This window comes from Cyprinodon tularosa, unplaced genomic scaffold (genome assembly GCF_016077235.1).
Source record: "Cyprinodon tularosa strain WSP-4 unplaced genomic scaffold, ASM1607723v1 ctg177, whole genome shotgun sequence".
NCBI lineage: Eukaryota > Metazoa > Chordata > Actinopteri > Cyprinodontiformes > Cyprinodontidae > Cyprinodon > Cyprinodon tularosa.
The window spans coordinates 1,651,653-1,674,594 of NW_024038589.1; the positions used below are offsets into that span (position 1 = coordinate 1,651,653).

The following is a 22,942-nucleotide window of genomic DNA, read 5'->3' on the forward strand; positions in this document are numbered from 1 at the left end:
TTAAACAGATTACCTTGGTTTAAGCACGTAGGTAAGATCATCTGAAGATAAGATTCATGCTTAAAAAATAAAACTATTATCTTATTTCTAATTTTGTTTTTTTAGATTACCTGCTCAAATAAAGGAATTTTAAGAAAAGTTACTACAAAAAAAAAAAAAAATGCTCTTGCACTGTTCTTTTCTTTGCCTCAACAAATAAACACTTTTGTATGCAAGCTCAGCTATTTTAGAACAGGAAAAATGTCTGCTTTTGTTTCAGAAACTAAAAACCCTTCTTTTAGGTCCAACTAAACTGGATTTATTTAAATTAAAGTTAATGAACGGGTTTCAACACATTTGATCAAAAAAAAAAATCTAACCTTTGTACTAAAAAGTGATGTCTAAAAATGCTTTGGTTTTTTTTGTAGAAATTTTCTTAAAGGTAATGAAACAGCTGCTTATATTTAGGTTGTTTTAAGAACATTGACTATACAAAATACTTTAACAGATCTACTAAAAGAGCACACTATAGTTTGTAGACAATTTAGATACTCAGAACTAGAAGCAAACCTGTATTCTAGCTCTTACAGTTTAGGTTTCTGTTCTGTAAAAGTTAAGGCAGACACAGGTTTATTTTATCTTAAACTTTATAAGTTAAAATTTGACAAAAATAACATCTTTTTAGCCTCTTAATTACATATTCCTGACCAAAACCACAAAAAGATATTTAATACAAAGCCCATTTCCAGAAAAAAACAAGAAAACTTTATACTTTCACGAAAGGCAATTTAACACTGCTTTTGAGTCCGTTTATGGAAAAATCAGAACTAAAATAAATTTTAAAAGGACAATAATCGCAACATTAATGGCAGTTGAGCCAAATTTTGATGCAAAGTGAATAAAAATGGAATGTGATTTTTAATTGACCTGAAACCTAAAGCAAGCTTCCCCTGTTGACACGACCAGTTTAGATATGATTTTCATTAGGAGTAATTTTATTCTTTAGTTCTATACATGTATAGTTTTAGACAGAATTTGCTGCTTCATTACATAGTTAATTTAGATTTTCTTTTAAATTTAAAACGTCTGCTGTAGAAAACCTGTTTGCATCTGATTGAATTCAAGTAGTTTTGGGGAAAAAAATTAAATAGAAATTCCCCACTCCCATTAGCAATTTAAAAATCATTATAGAGCTGAAACTTCAAGGTTATATATTGACTGCTTATGTAAATAAGCTCATTAAAAGAAAAAAAAAAACACAAGGGAGAGATGTTTAACCAATTTATTCAGGAACATACAAGTACAGGTATTGAGTACATTAGTATTTTTGTAGCATAGCATTTTGCCTTGACAACAGCTGCTCAGAAGCGACCTACAGAGACCCAGTCGCATCTTCTCCCAGTGAATATGATGTGAATGCTCCCTGCAGTATCAGAGGTACCCTGGCTCTCTATAATGGACCCACTCAGGGTCCAAAACCACCACCGCCGTCTGAAGAACCGGAGAGAGTGGCAGGCTAGGATTTCCTCCTGGTAGCCCCTAACTGGCTTAAAGTATTGCTCTGACGTACTTCCTATGGCGTTCTAGGTTAATAAAAAATAAAGGAAGTGGGATGGAGGAGGTTCATCGGCTGCAGGATTTCCCCCGTTCACAGTGAGTTAAATAAATGTACAAACGACTTCAGCCGCTGGGCTTTAGGTGGCGCATGATAAACGGGCTCGGCCAATCAGACACTTTCTGCTTGTCCCCTTTGCTACATCTGCCCAACATTTGGATAAAGCTTCTAAAGTTTGCCACTTCCTGTAAAAATCAAAGAATAAACCAGAGCGGCATTCAACCATCATCCCTTTAGACAGAGAGCGACAAAGTGCTGCTAACCGCTGACAGGACACCACACACTGGTACAAAGTGCAATAGAAAAGACGACAGCCACGCCACAGCGAGCACAAAGCTCCAGGTTCCTAGGACTGGTTCCCCCCCATAAACTGGTCCTCCAGCAGAACCAAGCCGTTCCCCAATCCACAGATCTCTGGAATGTTCTAGAGAATCAACCAGGCTGAGCTGAACTGGACGAGCTTCGGGTTTGGGGCCATTTCAACAGCCGGTCTGCTTATTGGAATGTATCGAGCGGTAAGAGCAGGAGGACTTTAGCGCCCGGGATCTGGGAATGAACACCCGACGCTAAAACGCCGATAATAAAACCACCCTGGGACAACCAGAACCAGCCAACCTGGACCTTGGGTACGAGGAACAATAGGAAGGAGGGGAACTGATGCTGCCGTCTAAACCGCAGCTGTTGTCTAAGAGCAAACATCCAGAAAAAAACTTCACAAGAACTCAAACTAGTTTAGCTGTGAAGAAACAAGATCATGCTGTTTGAGGGAGAGGTTTTCCTGCAGGCTAACTATGGTACAGAGGAGGAAAACGGTGTAGTAAAATATTATGTATAATGAGCCAAACGGCCCGCAGTATATCACCACTGGTTTTGTAACAAAAATCTGGAAACTCTTCAAATTCCCTACCAAGAAAAATACAAAACATTGTAAGGCGATAAGTAACTTTTTAATTTTTTTAATTTGAGAAGCCAGAACAGTGCAGTTGATCCTCATGGCAGCCAGGCAAGGACTCACTGTTGCCTGCACTCAGCTGGGGGGGTAGCATCCTTCTGCAACAAATCAGAGGATGGGGGGGGTTAGGATCCAGCCTCCTGAACGGACAGTTAAAGCTACATAGAAAAGCAGCGAGACATGTATGGGCGGAATTTGACTCCATTATTGTCTCATACTTCAATATTTATATTTTTTAAATATAGTAAAAGGGGGAAAAAAATTTTCAAAAGTTTATAAACTGAGAAAAAAAAATGCAATCTAGAAATGTAAACTAGAAAAAAGGTTTAGCATTTCAGTTAAATTTCCTTCAGATTGAGTTTTCCAGATCAGATTCTTTTCACTTCAAGCTCAATAAGATATTGTTGCCAACATCCAGCAGACAAACACAAAGGAGTCTTCCCTCCTCCCCCCAGAAGTGAAGAAAATGAGCTGGAATTTGAACATTTCTATAAATTTGAAAAATGTCAAATATTTTAATAAAATTAATAAAAAATTCAGGAGAAATAAATTCTGATAAAACAAAAGTTATTCAAAACAATTTTTTGGTCTTTCAAAGCTTCATTCCTAAATTAGTTTGGTAAATTTTCCATAAAAAAAATAAAATCCTTCGCTTTCAACAATAATGGTACAAAACTCACTCCATAAGACTGGCAAAAGCCAAAGTTGGCTAATCAGTTTGCTTCCTCTAGTGGATTTTTTCCCCTCCCCCAAAATAGAAATAAAAATTTACATTTCTAAAATATCCAAGTCAAAATTCCAGTTCTGTTTTTATCTTAATAGGATTTAAATACATCCATACATTTGTTTGGTGCTACTGAAAAACTAAACTTCAACTACTTTCACATCTCAGGATACAGAACTCAGTGGTTCCCCAAACAGAACATGAAAGCTTTCAGCTGCACCTGGTGCTCAAAAAAGTAAATAAAAACCCAGGAAAGCAGCATGAGCTCATCGGTGAGCCATTGAACCCTGGAGCTGTGCTTCAGCCATCAGGTCCGACATTAAAGCAGGTCAACAAACAGCATGGAGGGGGGGATGGTGGGATATTCACTTTTATCGGCACCCCTGGTTCAACTTCCAAAGAAGCTTCTCTGGAAAATTTAACCTTTGAGGCGAGCAGTTGTTGCAGACCGAAAGCTTTGATAGGAAGGTTGGAGCATCTAGATGGATTTCTATAGGATCTAGATCTGTGGGCGGGACAAAGGCCAGAGAAGAACATCTAAGAACTGGATTTCAGAATTTGTGATGCTGTTCAGTTTCCCCAGGTTAAATTTTTTGTAAGGGAAACAGAACCACAGCATCACAGATCCTCCACCGTACTTCTGGTGTTTTCTCTGTGTGCTTTAGAGAAACCATTTTATATTTGTGATGGAAGGCAGCATAAATAAACCACCAGTTGATGGTGATTCCTAAATTTATAAAGGATTCAGAGTGATTTCTTTAAAAAATCCACATGAATTAAAGAAGTTTGCAGCTCATGTTTTCAGTTGCACGTCGTTAAGGGGTGCCGACAAACGTGATTTTTTTTGCATCACCTAAAACCTTGACTGGTGTGAAAGTGATCATTTCACTGCAGGAAACAAAAAGATACAAGCAAACAGGATCCAAACAGAAGTGAAAATATCTAACAGGTTGAAATGAAAAATCCAACAACAAACGGGCGAGTTAGTGAGTGGGGAGAGTGCAGGACGGCGGCGGAGGGGGGTGGGGGGTTGCAGAGAGACGGCGGAGGGTGATGGTAGTGAGCTGACAAATTGCAAGCTGTACCTACCAGGATAGGGTTATTTGTCTATAGTCACCATTTAAACCTAAGTGAGGAGAAATTTAAACAGTAGCTGACAAAAGATGCAAGTGACTGAAGATGAAGAAACATTCATGAACAGGAAACAAAAAGCTAAAAGCACAACCAGCAGGTTACAGAATGTCAACTTGACCTTAAAAGCTCAGCGCAGAAAGCAGGAATGAGGCTTTTGGTCCCTGGGATCAGGGACAGAGCTGCTGGCCAAACTGGACGCCCCAATAAAACTAGACAGCTGGGTCACTATGGCCAATTTATCCAACTCCAGGAAAATTAGTGGAACTTCACTAATTTACATCATTACTCAATTCTGGTGGAAAGTTTAGTGGAAGGACAAACATATGGGTATAACCAGATTTACTTTTCTATTCTTGGATGCGATCTTAACCCTAATGTAAAAGGAGCACAAGCCAAATTCTTTCTACTGGTCTGATTATTTCAACCTTTATGAAACTTATTTCTACTCCTGATCCAATATAGATGCATCTACAGGATTAAAACTGTAGATCTGACTTCCTTAAGCAGGTTTTGTAAGCTTATTTTTAGTATCAGCATGCAGCATTCATATAAGTGACTGTTAAAGATGAAATGCGAGGAAGGAAAGAAAGGTTTAAAAAAAAAAAAAAACAGATGCTGGATTTTTTTTCTATTCTTTGCGTAAATCGGGTCAGACAGCGTGGATTCTGTATGCTGAGATCTGAATCGTCTTTGAAGGAGAGCTGTTCTCCTGCAGCTGTGAGGAGAAATGAAAAGTGCAAAGCCAAGACATCGCCTGCACTCCTAAACCGAGGAAGGCATTAGCTGCAAAGAGCGCCTGAAGCTAACAGAACTGCTGAGCAAGGTCTTTGTCAGGACACAGATCTTTAGAGGAAGCCATCGCTGTGTTCTTTGGCTCACCTTGGGATCATAGTCGGGGTCGTTCTCCTCGTCAGCCTCCTCCTCGCCTTCCTATTGGGAAACGGAGCAGGTTTGCCTCACATTATTATTCAGGTCTTTAAAAAGGCCTCAACTATATCAATAAGACTTTTGTTTCAGCTCAATCCATAAGGGCAGTTGTTTTTTATCCATCCTATATGATGATTAAAAAAAAAAAAAGTCACTCATCTCAAAATAAAACAAAACGAACGGGGGAACCCTTGTGATGCACACAGTAGGTGATCTTAAGGCATGACTGCTGAATGAACAAATGAACATTTTGATGGATGCAGATGCAAGACGACAACTTCACTGATAATATCTTCCAAAAATATCAATATATTTGTCTCTATTAACTTTTCTTGGCCTTTTAAGGTTTGATAATTCGCCAGGAGGCACTGGCCTCGAGTTGAACATGCATCTTAGAACAAGGAGGGGCAATTAGAGATACATGATCCAAAAACAAAAAGGTTTTGGAGCAGGTGGCCAAAAACAAAGACCCAGCCTCTCACACAATGGGACGTCTCCTCTGCTTATAACCGACTGTCAAACGCTTCAGTAGAAATTATTTAGTCTCAAAGTAACAGTCTGGGGCAGCAAATAAAGCAAAAAAAAAAAAAATAAAATACCACTGCCTGTCAATTATAAATCAAGTTAATAAATCTGGAGAAATTTGAGATTTGTATTTCTTTACTGTCAATTCATACATCCGACATTAAAGGCTACATCTATGCGAATACAAATTACAACCACAAAATTCACCAGTTAAAACCCAGAATTTAAGTGTTAAAAATTCCCACTCCTCTTTTACCAACAGTCACTCCGATATCACACCTATGAGTTGACGCGGAACAAATTCATAAACCAGACTAACATTTTCATCGATCATCATCTCACCCCTTATGGCAAACCCTTCAAATTACACTGAGCAATTTGTAATGCAGAGTTTCAAAATCTCTACAATCAGACTGGTTTATCTCTAGCAACAGTAACTGATTTTACCTCGTCATCGGCCTCTTCACCCTCTTCATCGTACTGAAGCAGGAGAGAAAAGCAGAGTTAGGTTCAGAGCCTTAAACCCAGAATAAAACATGAATCTACTGAACCTCACATCGTCATCATCATCCTCTATGGCCTCGCCGGTGAAGTAGAGGACAGCTCGCGGTACGATACGCTCACGGATGAAGTGGCCGATCTCAAAGTCTGCAGCCAGGATGGCCTCAGAGTCCTCGTCCTGAAAACAAGCAAGCTTCATTATTAACAGGAAAAAAAGAAAAGAAAAGCAGCAGGATGGAAGAAAGGTGCAGAGACTCACCAGCTCTCCGCTTTCTGGAACTGCAAACCAAAAGGACAAATCAAAGAGTTAGAAACTATTACTTGAGTCCTTTAAGGCGTCTGCTGCTGGTTCTTACCCTCCGGCGGGGTGAAGAAGTTAAAGAAGGAGTCGTTGGGGACGGTTTTGGTAACGGTCCTCACTGTGCCACGGCCCTTGTGCTTCTGTTTCTTTTTGATTGTTTTCAATGTGATGTTCTTCCCCTTCGTCCAGTCGATCGTGCATCTGGACAAAAAGCAGGAACAAGTCAGGATGCAGCGACCGAAGAGTCACATCGGAGCCGCTTCTCTGAGCGAGCGCCTCACCCTGTGCAGCTCATGATCTCCGGTCCGTCGAAGGAGAACGGGTCGCTCTCGTCAGGTTCCGACCTCATCTTGTAGGTCTTTATTAACACTGTGTTTGTGAAGAACTCGTTGGGCTCGAAGTGGAACTCTAATGTGAAGCTCTGTGGGCAGAAAGACGCCGCAGGTTAACAACAAGACGCATCGGGTCGTAGCGACCTGAACATGGCCATGCAGACTCACCATCGGCTGTCCCGGATCTGAGAATTTGACTTTAATGTCTTGTAGATGTTTTAGAACGGGCTCATCGTGCTCCTGTTGAAGAGAAGAAAACCTTTTAGATTCTAAATGCAGAAGATGACCAGCAGGTGGCAGCATTGCCATTCCCCCACCAAACCAACCTGCAGCATGTCGCTCAGCAGGTCCACGTTTTTGAAAACCGTTAACCAGAACTCAGGGATGCCTTTGGGGTTCTCCTTCTCCTCGTCCTTCTTCTCCTCCTCCAACTTGGCCTTCTCCTTCATCTCATCCTGAATCAAGGAGAGAGGAGAAAAACTCTAATTCCTCTTCCTCACAAATATTCCAGAAAAAAATAAAACTGAATCAGGAAGCATGCAGTGGTATACGTCACCTGTACCTGCTTACTTACTGTCAGCTCTTCCTCCTCATCAGTCTTCCATTCACATTCTTCGTCTGTGGGCTCGTAAGCTGCAGTGACGATCTCACTTCTCTGTGGGAAAAACAGGAAATAAATACAGATTAACAAAACAAAAAAAACAACTCAGAGAAAACCCTGAGGTCACTGTACGACAACAGAAAAGCTGTGTCAGCAATAAGACCCCTATCAGCTGATGGGAGCGTTTGTTTGCTTTCATGTAAACACGTTCCCTGCTTAGTTGGAAATGCCTCTTCCAATCTGATTTAATAAAAGCAAAACAGAGTAGACGCACATTTTAACAATGTCGTTGCACTAGTTGAGACTTTATAGAAATGTTTTTCCATGCACTGCATCTTCAGAATAAAAATGTCTGAGCAGATCTCTGCAGACTAAATAAAGAAGTGATAAAACAGGCTTACTTTGTCAAAGAGAGGCTGGTAGAGCGCTGCGTACTTTCTCTCCAGTTCATGAACTTCCTCATAGAACTTGGCCTCGATGTGGGCGCATTTAGCCTGCAGGTTCTTCAAAGCGTTCACACGTCTCTTTACAACCTTTGGTAAACTGCAGAGCAAAATTAAAAGAACAAATAAGGAAATCTAAAAATAAATGACTTAAGGGAGGAATATCCCACAGAATCCAACATGAGGTCCATTTGTTTGCTGAACTGCTGATATTCAGATGACTTCACCCTAGTTTATCTGATGCAGGACGGTGGCCTGGAAGGTTTTCTGGTGCAGCTAGAGGAAACAGCTCAATACCATATAATTCCCGACCGACAGAGGCTGGTTCCTCCATCGAGACGTTACCAGACACATTTGGTAAATTTTTTAAATAAATGTAAACATTTTAGAGTTTTGAGACCAATTACAATCATAAAATGATACCAATTATGCGTTGAGCATTTTCAAGGCTCATCCTGCTAATGGCTGAACATCTTTACTGGGATTTTCTGAACTTTGAGAGCCTCTTCATCAAGGAAACCAAAGCAAAGTAGACCAATTTATCCCCCAGCAGGCATGTCTGAATTGGTCCTTGAAGGCCACCATCCTGCAGATTTTCAATATTTCCCTGATCACCACAGTTGATTCTGATTATTGCAGTTCAGCAAAGACACTTTAATCAGCCATCAATGGAAACCTGCTCTGATGGTGCAGGGAAACCTAAAATCTTTTTGACTAACATCGGACATTCATGCTAGAGGGATTTTATCTGCAGAAACTAAAGACTAATGACGCTGTGACGCCATCACTGAATGCCATTGAAGCAAGAGTCTGAATCAAGTAATGTTTAACATTTTAGTCCCAATTCTCTCAATGTTAATAAAAAGGGAAACAAGCTGCAGGCAGTTTGGCACGAGACCGAAGCTTCCACCCCTGAATACCAAAAAGAAACCATGGAAATGTTCAGACATTGCAATTTGGTCCCACCTTGACTACCAACATCGTTTCCTGTTCGCTGATTTAACTCTGAATCAGACTGTGGCGCATCTCCTTCCCTGAGATTTTCTCGCTTTAACTTAATGTGGAGAAGATTCACCCAGTAAACCTTCCCTCAATTATCTTCTAATTGTTAATCATGCCCTTCACAGATCATTAAGACTGAGCATAACGATCCGGTTTCTCTAAAAGACACGTAATCATCCCCATCCCTTATAAACCGCCCAACTACTCTGAGCTTTAGGAACCGAATCAATAAATACAAACTTTAACAAACTGTGGACAAACTTCTTTTTTGCACTGGGTCCATTATTGTGGACAAACTATAAAATTCCTTTAAATAAATAAAACCTACAATTTGAAATAATAAAAACTTAAGTTCAGCTGTCAGCTTTGGTAAAAAATAAATAAAACAAAGTATTTCAAACAATCCCACAAGTAAAAAAAATAATTAAAATGTTAGATTTAATCGTTTCTGCTGGAGTACAGTGGAGGATAGGTGATGCTGTGGGACAGTTTCATCCTCTGAACAACATGGTTTTGGAAATGCAAGACTACAAAACTAACCTGGGAGGATTTAAGCTGCAGCAGAAACGCGTATTCCAAACCTTGAAACCCAAAGATCGCTAATAAATGTGGGATTAAGCTTTTGAAAACATCAGAAGGCATGATAATCTGCATTTATAGACATTTTCGGACCAGTTTAAACACCAGGAAGATGGAGAAGTCTCACCTTTCCATGTATCCTGATGGAGAGCCGTTCAGACCGTCCAGCCTCTCCTGCAGAGCAGCCAGGATCTGTGGGTTCTGCATCATCTGAACAGTGAGCTGACGAGCTGCAAGCAAACAGAGGAACAGCTAATTAAAACTTGACCTGGTGAGAGGCTGAATAAACTGATGACCCCCTTAGACGATGACGCAGCCTACAGACGATCAGATCTGATGTCATGATGGATCAGCAGCTCAGTAGATTAAAAAAACAAAAACGAGCAGCACCTATTGAAGCACAGGCTCATCTCTGCCAGCAGGCGGGAAGATTAAACCAGATAAGGCAAAGACATTTTTCCAAGCTTTTCGTATTCAAGCTAAAGCTTCTCTGGGGAGACTAATTGCCTCTACACGGAACAACCGAAGGGCGAGAAGGTCTTACACATTAAAGCAAACCCTTCTCCACCGTCCTGCTAAAAACTCCCCCGTCTACATGGATCTTCACCCAGAACGAGTCTCTTTAAGATCAAAGACTATTAAAAAAAAGAAAATTGAGACAGAATCAATTTTTATCCACTTCCAGGCGTGAGTGGAGCCAGCAAGCATCAAAAGGACATAAGAACCAGCAGCAGCATCCAAAATAAAGAGGATTAGCTCCTCGCAGCTCGGAGCGTCGTGCTCCTTTTAAATAAAAACATGTTGTTGCTTTTCAGGAAGGCTCTCCCCGCAGCTCACCTTTGCTATTCTCAACCTCTCCGGTCTCCTCCTCCTCTACGTCCTCCACGTCTTCCATGTCTGCAGGGTCCATCTCGGCCTGGTCTTTGCTGCTCCAGGGGAAGAGAAGAAACGGCAAATGAAGCAGGTTTCAGGGGCTAAACTGGGTCACAGCTTTTAAATCAGACTGGTTTTTAAATGAGTATTTCAATGAGGGCCCACATCAGGCGGCAGCACAGCCCAGCTCTGCTCCTAAAGTGCAGCCAGCAGCTCAGGGTGAAAAATAATCGATGGCCAACAGCGGATGGCTGTCAGGGAGACTGTTACGGCGGTGACATTCACTCCGCTCCTACAGACTCTAGTCTCCATCACTCAGACGGTAGAGAAAAACAAACAGCCCCTCTAGAGGGGAAGCTCCCACACCCCACTGATACTCACTTATCAATGTCTGCCATCTTAGCCGAGTCTCAGGTGATGCTGGAAAAAAGAAAAAGTTTTTGAATACCTTAAAATATACTTTATAACTTATGCACAAACTGCAAACCCAAATGCCATTAGCCAGTAGAATGTTATAAATGCTACATGCTTGTTAAGCATCTCATTTGAAAGCTCAGATCTTCTAGTTTCTGGAGATATCAGCTATGTAACTTTAAACATGCCCAAAGTGTGTTTTCCCTCGTATATAAAAATATATGCATCATACATCTTGGGTATAATAGACCTAAAAGCATATTTCTATATGCAGCTTTACACATTTAAGAATCTTGTCTATTCTCCTCTCACTCCTTAAACACCAATAAACGCCCGCACTTTCAATACTTTATTGCCAAGCCTCTCTTATTGGCTAAAAATATACATCAATCCAAGTTCTGATTGGTTAGCTAGTCCGGCTACACACAGGCTACAGTGAATCATGCGCCTTCAAGGTTTTCTAGATACTAAAAAAAAAATGTATGTTTAAAGCTGCTGCAATTACTTAAAGTAATAGACGATGAATATTAGTCTGATTTTTTGGTCAAACTTTTTTTTTTGTCAGCTTGTTTATCACCAATTTATTTTGGCCTGAGCAAATGGCTAATTTGAGTTCAGGTACTTCCGCTCCACAGAACTAGTTTTGCTGTGAGCACACCACCAAAAAAGTAGAAGGCCAAAAGTATCCAAAGTATGCGAGTACTTTCGGAAGTTTTTTGGGTTTCCTTATTATCTTGCCGTCACCATCCAGCTGCTACACTGCCAAGTTCATTAAGATTAGTTGGCTAATCAAAATATTTGTCGACAGAGTTGGCCTTAGAGGCAGCTCTACCGTTTGATTTTGTGAGCAAACACATTAGTTAGAAAGCCACAGTAATGTGGATAACCTAAAAAGGAGGAAATACGCCAGACACATGAACAATTTGTTGTTGTTTTTTTTAAATCCTACTTCATCACAAAAATGGATTGGTTTATTAAGAAACGAAATTCACTTTATGGGAAATAAAACTATGTAAAACTTTTCTTTGGAGTTTTACTGACAAAAAGCCCATTTATGCTAGGATGGAACAGGCTTTGGAATGATAAGACAAAAACAAGGTTCTAATGAGATGGCAGATTATTAGTTATCTGGGTGGGGGGGGTGGGGGGTGTTGGCTTACAATTGAATTGATGCTCGTTTCCTTAGTAACGCCTGATTCCAAAGACCTATAACATTCTGGTTTTGTTTAGAAACAAACCTGATGTTTGATGCAGATCAAGATGCGCCATCAAAATAACCCAGGGTTTGGTGGTGGGAACTAAAGGTATTACCAAGGATGTTAAATTTAGAGTTCAAAAGAGATTATCTCGTTAGTGATCATTCCTTGTCTAAGTTTTAAAGTCATATCACAGATTTCTGACAGAAAAGTCTAATCAATTACCAAATACGGGGTCCTTAATGAACGGGTGTGAGAGTCTTAAGATCCATTACAGAAATTAACCTAAACTGAAAACATTGATGTTAAAGTGAAGAATCATTTCAAAATGGACAAAACTAAATATTTTGGGTTTTAATGCCATTTCTAATGTCATTACAGCCAAACGTTTGTCGAAATTGGGAATATTTATAAATTTTGTCCATCAAAACCCTAAAGCTCATGGCTCAATCAAATGAATTAAGTTGCTAGATGAGAGAAAGTAATCAGCAGGTAATAAAAAGCCAAAAAATCTGTAAAGGAGAAGAAAAAAAAAAAAATCACACTAGATGGATGGAAATAATTGAAGTATGCAAACTCCTGTGAGTTTGAGCTGCCTTATTTTGGAAGGATATGTATGCAATAAATGATCAAAGTAAAGAAACCAGAGAAAGTGTTATGCCTCATCGTGGATGCTGGACAAACAACTTTAAATCTGAGCCCACATCTGCAGAAAAACGTAACCAGAGACGCACAAAACAGTCTTGCTCTGTTCAGTTGTCCATTTTAGAATGCTGACAGACAGTTTAGTGCACAACCAGCTGAAGAAGAAAAACATAGAGCAGAAAACAGGTTTGACAATCAATAAAGAAAAAATAAGCTGTAAGAAAATAAAAGTTTGTAATGTGCATGAATGCAGTAGGGATGCTTTCATCTAAGCCTTTTTTTTTTTTCCTCAGTTCAAACCTGTCTTGTTTTACTTATAAAACATGCCACCATTTTTATAACAGGAACACTACACATAACTCGATTGGTTCCAAACAGACCTATGGGTTTTAAAACATGTTAAGCAACCATTTAATCATTAATTCCCTTTGATTTACATGATAAGACGCAGGTGGTAAAAGCAATACCCTATTGGCTGCTACCGCTTCCAGTTTGATGACCTGGTCAACAAAAACAGGAGAGCACATAAAAGCTGTACACCTCCAGCTCAATGTCACAAAATGCAAAGCATCCATCAGAAAGAGCTCTTTCTAGGGCACTGGACCTGAGCATTACAGGAAAGTTTAGTGGAGGGAAAACCCATTTTACTACAGAAAAATCATATGTAATCCTACTAAAGGACCTGCACTTTTGCATACTAAATAAGACTTATTAAATATTTTTTTTCCAGATTTAAGCCATAATCTTCTAAATAAATGGCAATAAAGACATCCACTTCAAAATTAAAGCGCCAATTTCAACTGTTTTAAGTCTGTAACTGCTAAAAATAATGACTATATATAAATATATCTTCACTATTGTGCAATCAGGAGGTTTAGTTATAATATATAAAAAGGAAGGCGCAATAGATCATAGCAGCAGCAGATTACAAGGCCCAACTTTTCTTTTTTTTTCTCCTGATCAGCGACCACGTGTTGCATGAAGAGGTCAGAACTAAAAGCCTGGAATGGGGTCAGGCTCTGCTGGATTCAGACCCCCAATCAAACGGTGAATAAACCGTTAGCTGACACGAAAGCAAGCCCTCCGTTTCCCTCTAACCAGAAGCCCACCGGTGAGCTAACCGGCCTTCACGCTGCCGAGCAGCTCCACGCTCCGGCTAGCTAGCTATCTAGCTCCTCCGCTGCTAGCTCGATGCGCACTCCTGTGGCTGAGCAGGTGGGAGGAACATATCCGGCAGACAGCCAGCCTGTCCCCAACTACATAATATAATACCGCGTTTTAACGCGCTCTTGTGCAACACAACCGTCTGAACAAAATAAAAAAATAACAGAAGCGGTTCTAGTTTAGCCTGATAAATCCAGCTGTTCTGCCAAACATGGGCTCCTGAAAATGCAAGAATCTAAGCACGTGCCAACGTCTATTCAAACTGTTGAAGATAAAGGCATTTTACCGTTAGCTCGCTAACTACACGTTGGAGGAAAAAAAGACGGAGGGGCGCTTTTTTTATTCCTTTATAGGCGTGTAACGTTATCACATCATGGTGGAGCAAGTCTCAATGGCTGCTGCCGCTGTCTCAGACTAGCACTAGCAAAGCAAGTCGTCTTCCTCGCATCTTTTTCGCAGCTTAATAAAAAGAATAAACTTCCGAAAGAGACGTGGGAGTTTAGGGTTTTGGTCGCCGGAGGTCTTGGTGTGCGCTGCCGCTTACCTTCGCTGTGCGGTCGGAGGATGGAGTGAGCGAGAGGCGCTGCGCAGTTAGACAGTCTGGGTGAAGAAAGAGACTCCGCTCCGATGGCGGTAAAAGGGAGAGATATCCCGCCGCCTGCGCTCATATACATCCTACGTCATCACGTAAATTCACTGTCGCCGAGGCAACGCAGACATAGGCGGGGCGATGTATGGATTCACCATTAAAACCCACCATCCTTTTCTTCTTGGCATAATTACAGATACTGATAAAAAGTATCGAACGCCACTAATTGCTTTAAAAAATATTTTATTGGAAAAATAAATGGCTGCTCAATGAGTTTTACAAAGCCTCTCATAAGGAGAAAAAAAAGAAAGAAAAAAAAACCAGAAATGTTAGAACGGTAAATTTACAGTAATATGTATATATTACTTTTTTATATTTATGTATTTTTTTTACTATTTTTCAAGGCTGTACTTAAAAAAATGTCTAGAGAGCTTTTGAAATTTTGTTTTGCACTTGTGTAAACAAAATGACAAATAAATCTAAGTCTAATAAGGTGGACAAGGTGATGGCAATATGATCCTGTGGGGTTGCCACGCTAGAAAAAATAAAAATCTAGATAAGTCATTTTTTCTTAAAATAACTGCATTTGTTCTTGGGTTGAAGAGGTAAAGAGACATTTTGCCAATGGAACAAGACAATTTACATTTAACATAAGAAAACACAACTGCCTTGTCTTATTTCAGGTGAATTTTATCTAATTATCTTGTTTTAATTGTTAAAATACTCATTACATTGGCAAACTATCTCACTTACCTTCTCAAATTAATGGTAAATATGCTTAATTTGATATATTTTTTATTTATTTCCAGATGGTTTTTCCAGTGCAGGGAGGCTTGGTCAGAACTGATTGAACAGTATCTGCGTTTTCATAACAAATGTGCGCAAAACTATGTTGATATTCTGCTAATTTTGAGAATTTTTTGCAGTCGCAGTATTTTCCTTAAATAGAAATGCGAATAATTTTGCATGTCAACAGATATGTTCACATGATAACTCTTATCTAACACTATGGTGAGTAAAAACTTACATGAAATATGTCCATATTCCAGCTACAGCTCTAATGCTTATCCAATCATTGTCACAAAGTAAATAGGAAAAATACTCCATGAGTCCTAGTATGCCACGCACATTCATTCTCTAACTACCTCCTCTCTTCTTCATCTTTTACACAACAGTAAGGTCCATGCAGATCATGTGACTCCTATGCAAAAAAACTGATTTCCTTGCAGTTTTGCCAAATATAATCAGTTCGATACGACTGAAAAAATATCACCTTTTAAAAATTTCTCCTTAAAAAAAAACACAACTTTTTTTTTATTGCAGTTTGCATATTGCTGGTGAAGATTCCTAGTCATCCAGGTCATAGTCTTTCCAAAAAAGTTAAAACACAATCCACTGGACTTTGTTTTCCAAGTTTGAAGACGTTTTGCTTCCCATCCAGAAAGCGATCTCAATTCCAAATGTCTGGATTAACGTTGAGTTCAAGGTTTTATAGAGTATCCCAAAGAAAAGCCTTGTTATAGCTTAGAAAGCATGCAAATTGAACCAAAAATTGAGGTCATTATTGGCCTGCAAACCCCGACACTGGCCCATTCCTCTGAAAGGGGAGTCGTTATTTTGCATATTGATGGTTATTTTTTATCTCGAACAAGAAAAGTATATCAGCTTCTTTTGATCAGCTGTCAGTTGCAGCAACATTACTTGCATCCCCTAGAGTGTCATAGATTATTCTGTAATATCAGCCCAGATTGCATCATCTCAAAACTAGATCTGAACCTTCTACAGCTCAAATTTCAAGAACTTGTGAGAAATTGACCAACATTTTTTTCACATGGGCGTTATGTTGGCTTTAGATTCTTACCTGGTTTCTGTTAGCCTTCTAGATTAAATCACCAGTGCTGTGGTTTTATGGTGCCATGTCCCCTGCCTTCTGGTTCTCAAACAAGGCAAGAACCACCAACAGTGACTCTGCATTTTCCATGTTTCTGCTCAATACATCAGTCAACAGATTCCTCTTTCTTGTTACCAATCACACAAACTGCACTTTTTTTCTGAGGCTTTAGCAGGAAGTGAAAGCATTTACCATTTTTATGTTTTTGTTATGATTCTCTTCATCATGCTGTGCTTGATTATTACTGCCTGTCAGTTTAGGTCGATGGCCATGCTTTAATAGGTCGTCTTTACCTTTTATACGTTTATAAGAGCAAACTGTGACATGTTTTTGCATATAAAGTAAACTGAAGCACAAGCATGCAATAAATGTGGGCATTTTTTATGTTTTTTTGCAATGGATTCAAAGGTCTGACAGTAAAAGAACAATGAATACAAATACATTTCTTGTTTGCCTTTGTTAAATCCTTACAATATAAATTTAATTTGTCCTTTACAATCAACTACAAGATTCAACACTTCACAAAGTGATAGAATGTCTTTTAGCAGTGATAATACTGTAACCATGTAAAGCTTCCACTACATGAAACAAAAGCTCAGGAGGCATGTGGTGGGATTTCATCTAAGAGTCTGAAAATACTCAAAGAAAATGTCTTTTGCAGCCAGTAGGAAAGACAGTGAGGATATCTGAGTGATTCATCCATGATGCGGCTCCAGCCACGCTCCTGGTATACAGTCTTTCTCTGAGCAATATCTGGCACAAGCCCAGCTTTCTGTTTTTAGAACACTTTTGCACCAGAGAAATACTTCCCACGATCTGTGTCAGACGGCAAAGCTAAAGATTTCCCTGACTCATCCTCAGCAGAGCTCAGGAGGAGACAGCGGATAGTCAGCTGAATACAGAGAGGGATGGATCTACAAGGATAGCCTTCCAGCAGAGATCTGCCAGGTGAAACTGCAAAGCACAATCAGAGAATTTACCAGCATGAGGGTAGAGAGGTATAAACTCAAAGAAAAGCAAAGGCTATGTGAAAATCAAGAAATCTCGGCACGTCCCGTTTACCTCAGATGTCAGAACTTAGATCTTGGAGTAAAATCCTGGTATAAAAGTTGGAAAACCAATTAGATTTTACAATCTTTGTGCTAAACCAACTAACAACCTCAACTTTATAGCTTCTTTTTGTTGCAACGGTATTAATTAATCTGCCATTTCACATATATGATTCATTATTTAAAATCATTACTTCAGAAAAAAAAGGCAAAAAGTAATTTAGGGAAAGTTTTAAAAATGTCTAGGAAAAGATTCATCCTTGACATCTCTATGCCAAGGGTTCCTAGATTGCTAAAATTTAATTTTGATTCATTTTTATTTTTATTTAGCTATGAATTCTGATTTTAAATTCTGTTTGGGTTTTCAATATTTTTTTTGTATTTGTTTGCAAAGTTACACATTGCATTTGTTCTGCTATAGGCTTATACTGCTGGAGGACATAGGGACCTCTCTTCATCATTCTCTATATATATATTCTCATATCTCTATTCTCCCACTCTGCAGTATTTGTTTGTTCAATCTCTAACCTTATGTTGTATATGCTTTTTCTCATATTAGCTTCGCCTCTTCTGCTCCCGTTTGGCTGTGACTTCATCCTGGAGAGAAATATCAGCTGGGCTGCTGCCATCAACTCCTTTGTTTATAGATGTTCGAGCTCTGACTGTTTTTCTGTAGTCCTGTTTCTCTGATTGTGACTAACTGTATGTGAATTCTTTTATCCTCTAACATGGGAGCTGGCTCAGAGCTTGTCTGCCTGGAAAGGGGGCCGCCCATGGAGGTAGTTGATAGATGCCTTTTGTATCTCTGCTTGTTTATCTTTGTCCGCTTCTGTCTCCTTGAACCCCAGTCGGCCTCGGCAGATGGCCGCTCACACTGAGCCTGGTTCTGCTGGAAGTTTCTTCCTGTGAAAAGAGAGTTTTCCTCTCCCCTCTCTTCACAATATATACATTATATGGGTTGAGCATTTTTTCTTTATTTTTAATTACATAGTAGACTCTTAAATAATTGCAGAGAGAAACTCTCCCCCATAAAACACGAAAACACAATTAATTCTGTATCAGTCCTTTTTATTTACAGTATAATGTTGTAAATAATTAATAGCTGTAATTTATTGCTGCAGTGGGTAGCACTGCTGCCTTGCAGCAAGAAGGTTGCGGGTTCGATTCCCAGTCCGGGATCTTTCTGCATGGAGTTTGCATGTTCTCCCTGAGCATGCATGGGTTTTCTCTAGGTACTCCGGCTTCCTTCCACAGTCCAAAAACATGACTGGTAGGTTAATTTGTTTTCTTTAAAATTCTCCTTAGGTGTGTGTGTGAATGGTTGTTTGTCTCTGTATTGCCCTGCGATGGATTGGTGACCTGTCCAGGGTGTACCCCGCTTCTCGCCCGTAGACAGCTGGAGATAGGCACCAGCACCCCTCGTGACCCGGTTTGGGATAAAGCCTGTCAGAAAATGGATGGATGTATTATTTGTCAGTGTTACTAACTTTAACTTACTAACTTTAATCTTACTAACTTTAATCATGAAATTCCAGATTATGGTTTCACTGCTGCCACCCTGTGGTTTAGAGGAGAACTGCTTGCATGGGAACAACGAATCACCTGGATGACTAGGGGCAGCCATGGCCCCCCTTTAGCTCCGCCCCTGAGTGCAGGTAATTTATTTCATTCTATATAAAACTTTACTCACACTCCACATTACTAATTTGCAGAAACAAATGATTATTTCACAGGAGAAATTGGTAAAAGAAAACTTTAAAAGATTCTCTGAATATCACAAACGTAAACTAGATGGGCAACCTTAACATTTGCTTTACGTCCTCCAAGATCTTAGCAAATTACACTTTTGAAGCCTTCTAAGTCAAAGCTGTTATACCTCAAACACCCAAGACACCAATTCCTCCTCTAAGAATTCATTGCTTTATGGATTTAGCTTGAGGTTTGTTTTGTGTTTTCAAAAAGCTTGAATATCAAATCTGTTGGATGATTCACTCCCTGTCCTGCATGGCTCATTGAAGCTATTCTCTTTGTGATACTACTGAACAATGAATCCTGTGAAATTCAAGTCAATCCAAAAGAACAACCCTCTTGCTTCTGCAGATCTTTGTGGATTAGGTTTATCTCCTTTCTCCTTCATTACTTTATTTAGGGCAGACAAGTTGTTCCCAACAGGTAGAGGTCCACCTGGAGCTACTACATCTCATAGCTGCCTATTGAACATTTTAATCATTTAATTTATTTTTTCATAGGATGATTGGATTTCTTGAGCTTTCAGTACATTTTTCACAGCTTGGACAATGATGAGATTCTACTGCAGCGTTTGATGCAGGGCCATAACTAACTTTAAGGGGCCTAATCGAGTTACAGCTTTATATTTTTAGTGTCTTGGTATTTTATTTGTGGGTCGTATGGTGATGCAGTCTCCTAGCAACAAGAAAGTCCTGAGTTCGAATCCAGAGCCGGGGTCTTTCTGCAGGGAGCTACATGTTATCCTTATGCATGCCTGGTTTCTGGTTCATGGTCATGAACAACTGGGAATAGAATATAGATAATCTTTCATTGATGTTATAAAAGGCGTTTGAAAAAATGGCAAATGATTTAAAAAATGTTTAACATAAAAGTTTCATTTTCAGGGGGAGTTAGTTGAGTAATGACTGCTCAAAACTCTAATCCGGTCAAGGCAGACATTCATTTTCTTAATGTTTCTTTTCTAAATATCGACAAATCCCATGAAGAAAAAGACCACAAATAGAAGTCGGTCTGTTAAAAAGATGCACTCAACCCCCAAAACATTTCTCCAATAGCAATTAAATTTATTTTAAATAATGCTTTCTATATGATGGGGCTGCTCAGTGGCTTGCAGCAAGAAGGTCGCTCCATGCAGTCTTTCTGCATGGAGTATACATGTTATCCCTGTGCATGCATGGGTTCTCTCCGGGTACTCTGGTTTCCTCCTACAATCCATGAACATGACTGTTAGGTGAATTAACCTCTCTAAATTGTCCTTAGGTGTGAGTGTGTGCGTGCATGGTTGTGTCTCCACGGTTTACCCTGCCTCTTGCCCGTAGACTGCCGAAGATAGGCACCAACCCCACCGCTCCCCTGTCAAGGATTAAGCGGGAGAACATGGATGGATGGATGGATTTCCATATTTTGTTATTTTATTTTATTTAACCTTTATTTAACCAGGAAATAAAATCCCACTGAGATTAAAAATCTCTTTTTCAAGGGATTCCTGGACAAGAGGCAGCAAAGTTATATAAGATACATTAAACATAGATACATTAAAAGAAATGACAGGTACATAAAACATAAAAAATATATCAAGTAAAACAATTACAGATCATTGAGGCTACTTCAAATTCTTTCACTTTGAACTTAAAAGCATTTATAGATAAAAACTCAGTCAACTTCCAGTTTCTTTGTAAAATATTCCACTCAGAAGGAGCTGCGTAGCTAAAGGATTTCTTCCCCAGTTCTGTTCGGGCAAAAGGGAACTGTGAGCCACAGCTGATTGTTGGATCTCAGGGCATAAGAAGCCATGCTTTTCTGTGTAAGTAAGGTACAAATGTAAGAGGGCAGTTATCTAAGAAGGGCCTTGTAAATAAACGTGTACCAATGACACTGCCTTCTCTTATAGAGGGAAGGTCAGCCCACCTGAGAGTAGAGGTTACAGTGATGTGTCATGGCTCTACAGTTTGTGATGAACCTTAATGAAACATGGTGAAGATGTTGAATGATCACTGCCTGCTTCTAACCTTGCCTGCAAGCTGAATTCTTGCGGTAATTGTCCTTTCTCGGTGGATCATGTATTATCGTTTAAAGCAGGACATATAGCTAAGAGGAAAACATAAGATGCCAAGCCCACAGTTTCATCAAAAATAAACATGGCTGCACAGTAGGAAGCATTGCTAATTGCTACCATCACATCTGATTGGTCAGAATCAATAATCTAATCTTTGAAAGATAAAGAGAGAGCACTAAAACATGCTGTGATTGGCTAAAGCCAACATTTGGTAGACACGTTTGCACTAGATATCGCTTCACCCAGTTAGCTTGACATATTTAGCTGAATATCCCTTTTTACCCCAAACAGATAGGAAGGGAGCAGTCCTAGAACAATAACGTATAGAACTAAACTTAAGTGTTGCATGATATATTTTTTGCACATGTGCTTTCATCAATAAGCAGATGATGTTCTAATCACAAAACCACACAAATTCATTGGTGGATAATGTAAATATCTAACACATGCAGAGTGATATCCAAATCATAAACTCAGCTGAATTGGCAGTTTTTGCATCTTTTTTACCTCTTCTGAAAGTCAGGTGCAAACTGACATGCAAAAATCAACAGACAAAGACAACTTTCTCATGTTTTATATTTTATTTCTAACCCTAGCTATTTTTATTATTTTATTCTATTTTTTTTAAGTTTGTTCGCAGCACGTATAGGCTATATTTTTGAACTGTTGTATAGATATATTCTATTATCATAAATATTTATCCATCCAGCCATCTTCTCCCACGTGTCCTTGTCAGGGTGGCGGTTGGGCCGCTGCCTATCTCTGGCAGTCTGCGGGCGAGGGGCGGGTTACACCCTGGACAGTTCGCCAGTCTGTTACAGGGCAATACAGAGAGAGAGACACACACACACACACACACACACACTGACACCTAAGGACAATTTAGAAAAGCCAATTGACCTAATGTCATGTTTTTCAACTTTGGGAGGAAGCCCTGACAGGGAGAACAAACAACTGCCATGCAAAAAGACCTTAGGTCAGAAATCAAACCCAGAACCTTCCTGCTGCAAGGCAACAGAGCTACCCACTGCTGAAAATGTGCCAGTTCTTGTATGGCCGGCAAACTCAATGGACATGTGACCCATTGAGCATGTTTGGGATGCTTTGAATCCACATACACGACATTGGGTACCAGTTCCTGTCAAAATCCTGCTACTTTGCACAGCCATTAAAGAGGAGTGGACCAACATTACACAGGCCACAATTAACAGTCTCTTTTAAAGAATATGCATTTCATTGTGTGGTCACTCTAGATGCTGACTGCCTGACCCCCCCCTCCCAAAACAGAAATGCACCATTCAGAGTGGCCCTTTATTGTCCAAAGGCTAAGGCACATCTGTGCACTAATCATGGTGTCTAATCAGCCTCTTGATAAGACACACCTGTGACGTGTATTATCTTAGCAAAGGAGAAGTAGAATAGAATAGAATATAATAGAATAGAATAGAAAATCCCTTTATTGTCCCACAATGTGAAAATTCTGGTGTTTACAGCAGCAAAAAGATTATAGAAAAATGTTCACACAAATGTGGACCTTAGAAAAATGTGTAAGAATAACATAATAGAGAAGAGTTAAAAATAAACAAATAAAACAGTGCATTGTAAAGTGTTTTAACAATATAAATACTGTGCACCTGGAGAATAAATAACCAATATACAGCTATGGACATTTTTGCAATAATTCATATTTGAAAATAGCAG

The 22,942-nt window shown here is 39.5% G+C and overlaps 1 protein-coding gene across 3 annotated transcripts; it reads right to left on the reverse strand.

The window, feature by feature from the left end:
- Positions 1-1,247: 1,247 nt before the first annotated feature.
- nap1l1 (nucleosome assembly protein 1-like 1) lies at positions 1,248-14,592 on the reverse strand. 3 transcript variants are annotated; one of them, XM_038281903.1, is made up of 16 exons: positions 14,452-14,592; positions 10,870-10,908; positions 10,453-10,541; positions 9,743-9,845; positions 7,993-8,134; positions 7,553-7,645; positions 7,317-7,445; positions 7,159-7,230; positions 6,940-7,079; positions 6,714-6,859; positions 6,617-6,636; positions 6,413-6,535; positions 6,304-6,336; positions 5,284-5,334; positions 4,360-4,396; positions 1,248-2,644 (listed from the first exon to the last, which is right to left on the reverse strand). In XM_038281903.1, exons 2-15 carry the CDS (start codon positions 10,884-10,886, stop codon positions 4,391-4,393), a joined length of 1,164 nt encoding a protein of 387 aa, XP_038137831.1. In that variant the 5' UTR covers positions 10,887-10,908; positions 14,452-14,592; the 3' UTR covers positions 1,248-2,644; positions 4,360-4,390. The 3 variants fall into 3 exon arrangements, with proteins under 3 accessions (XP_038137831.1, XP_038137830.1, XP_038137829.1); XM_038281902.1 differs by lacking the exon at positions 4,360-4,396 and having other exon boundaries at positions 7,565-7,645; XM_038281901.1 differs by lacking the exon at positions 4,360-4,396.
- Positions 14,593-22,942: the final 8,350 nt, after the last annotated feature.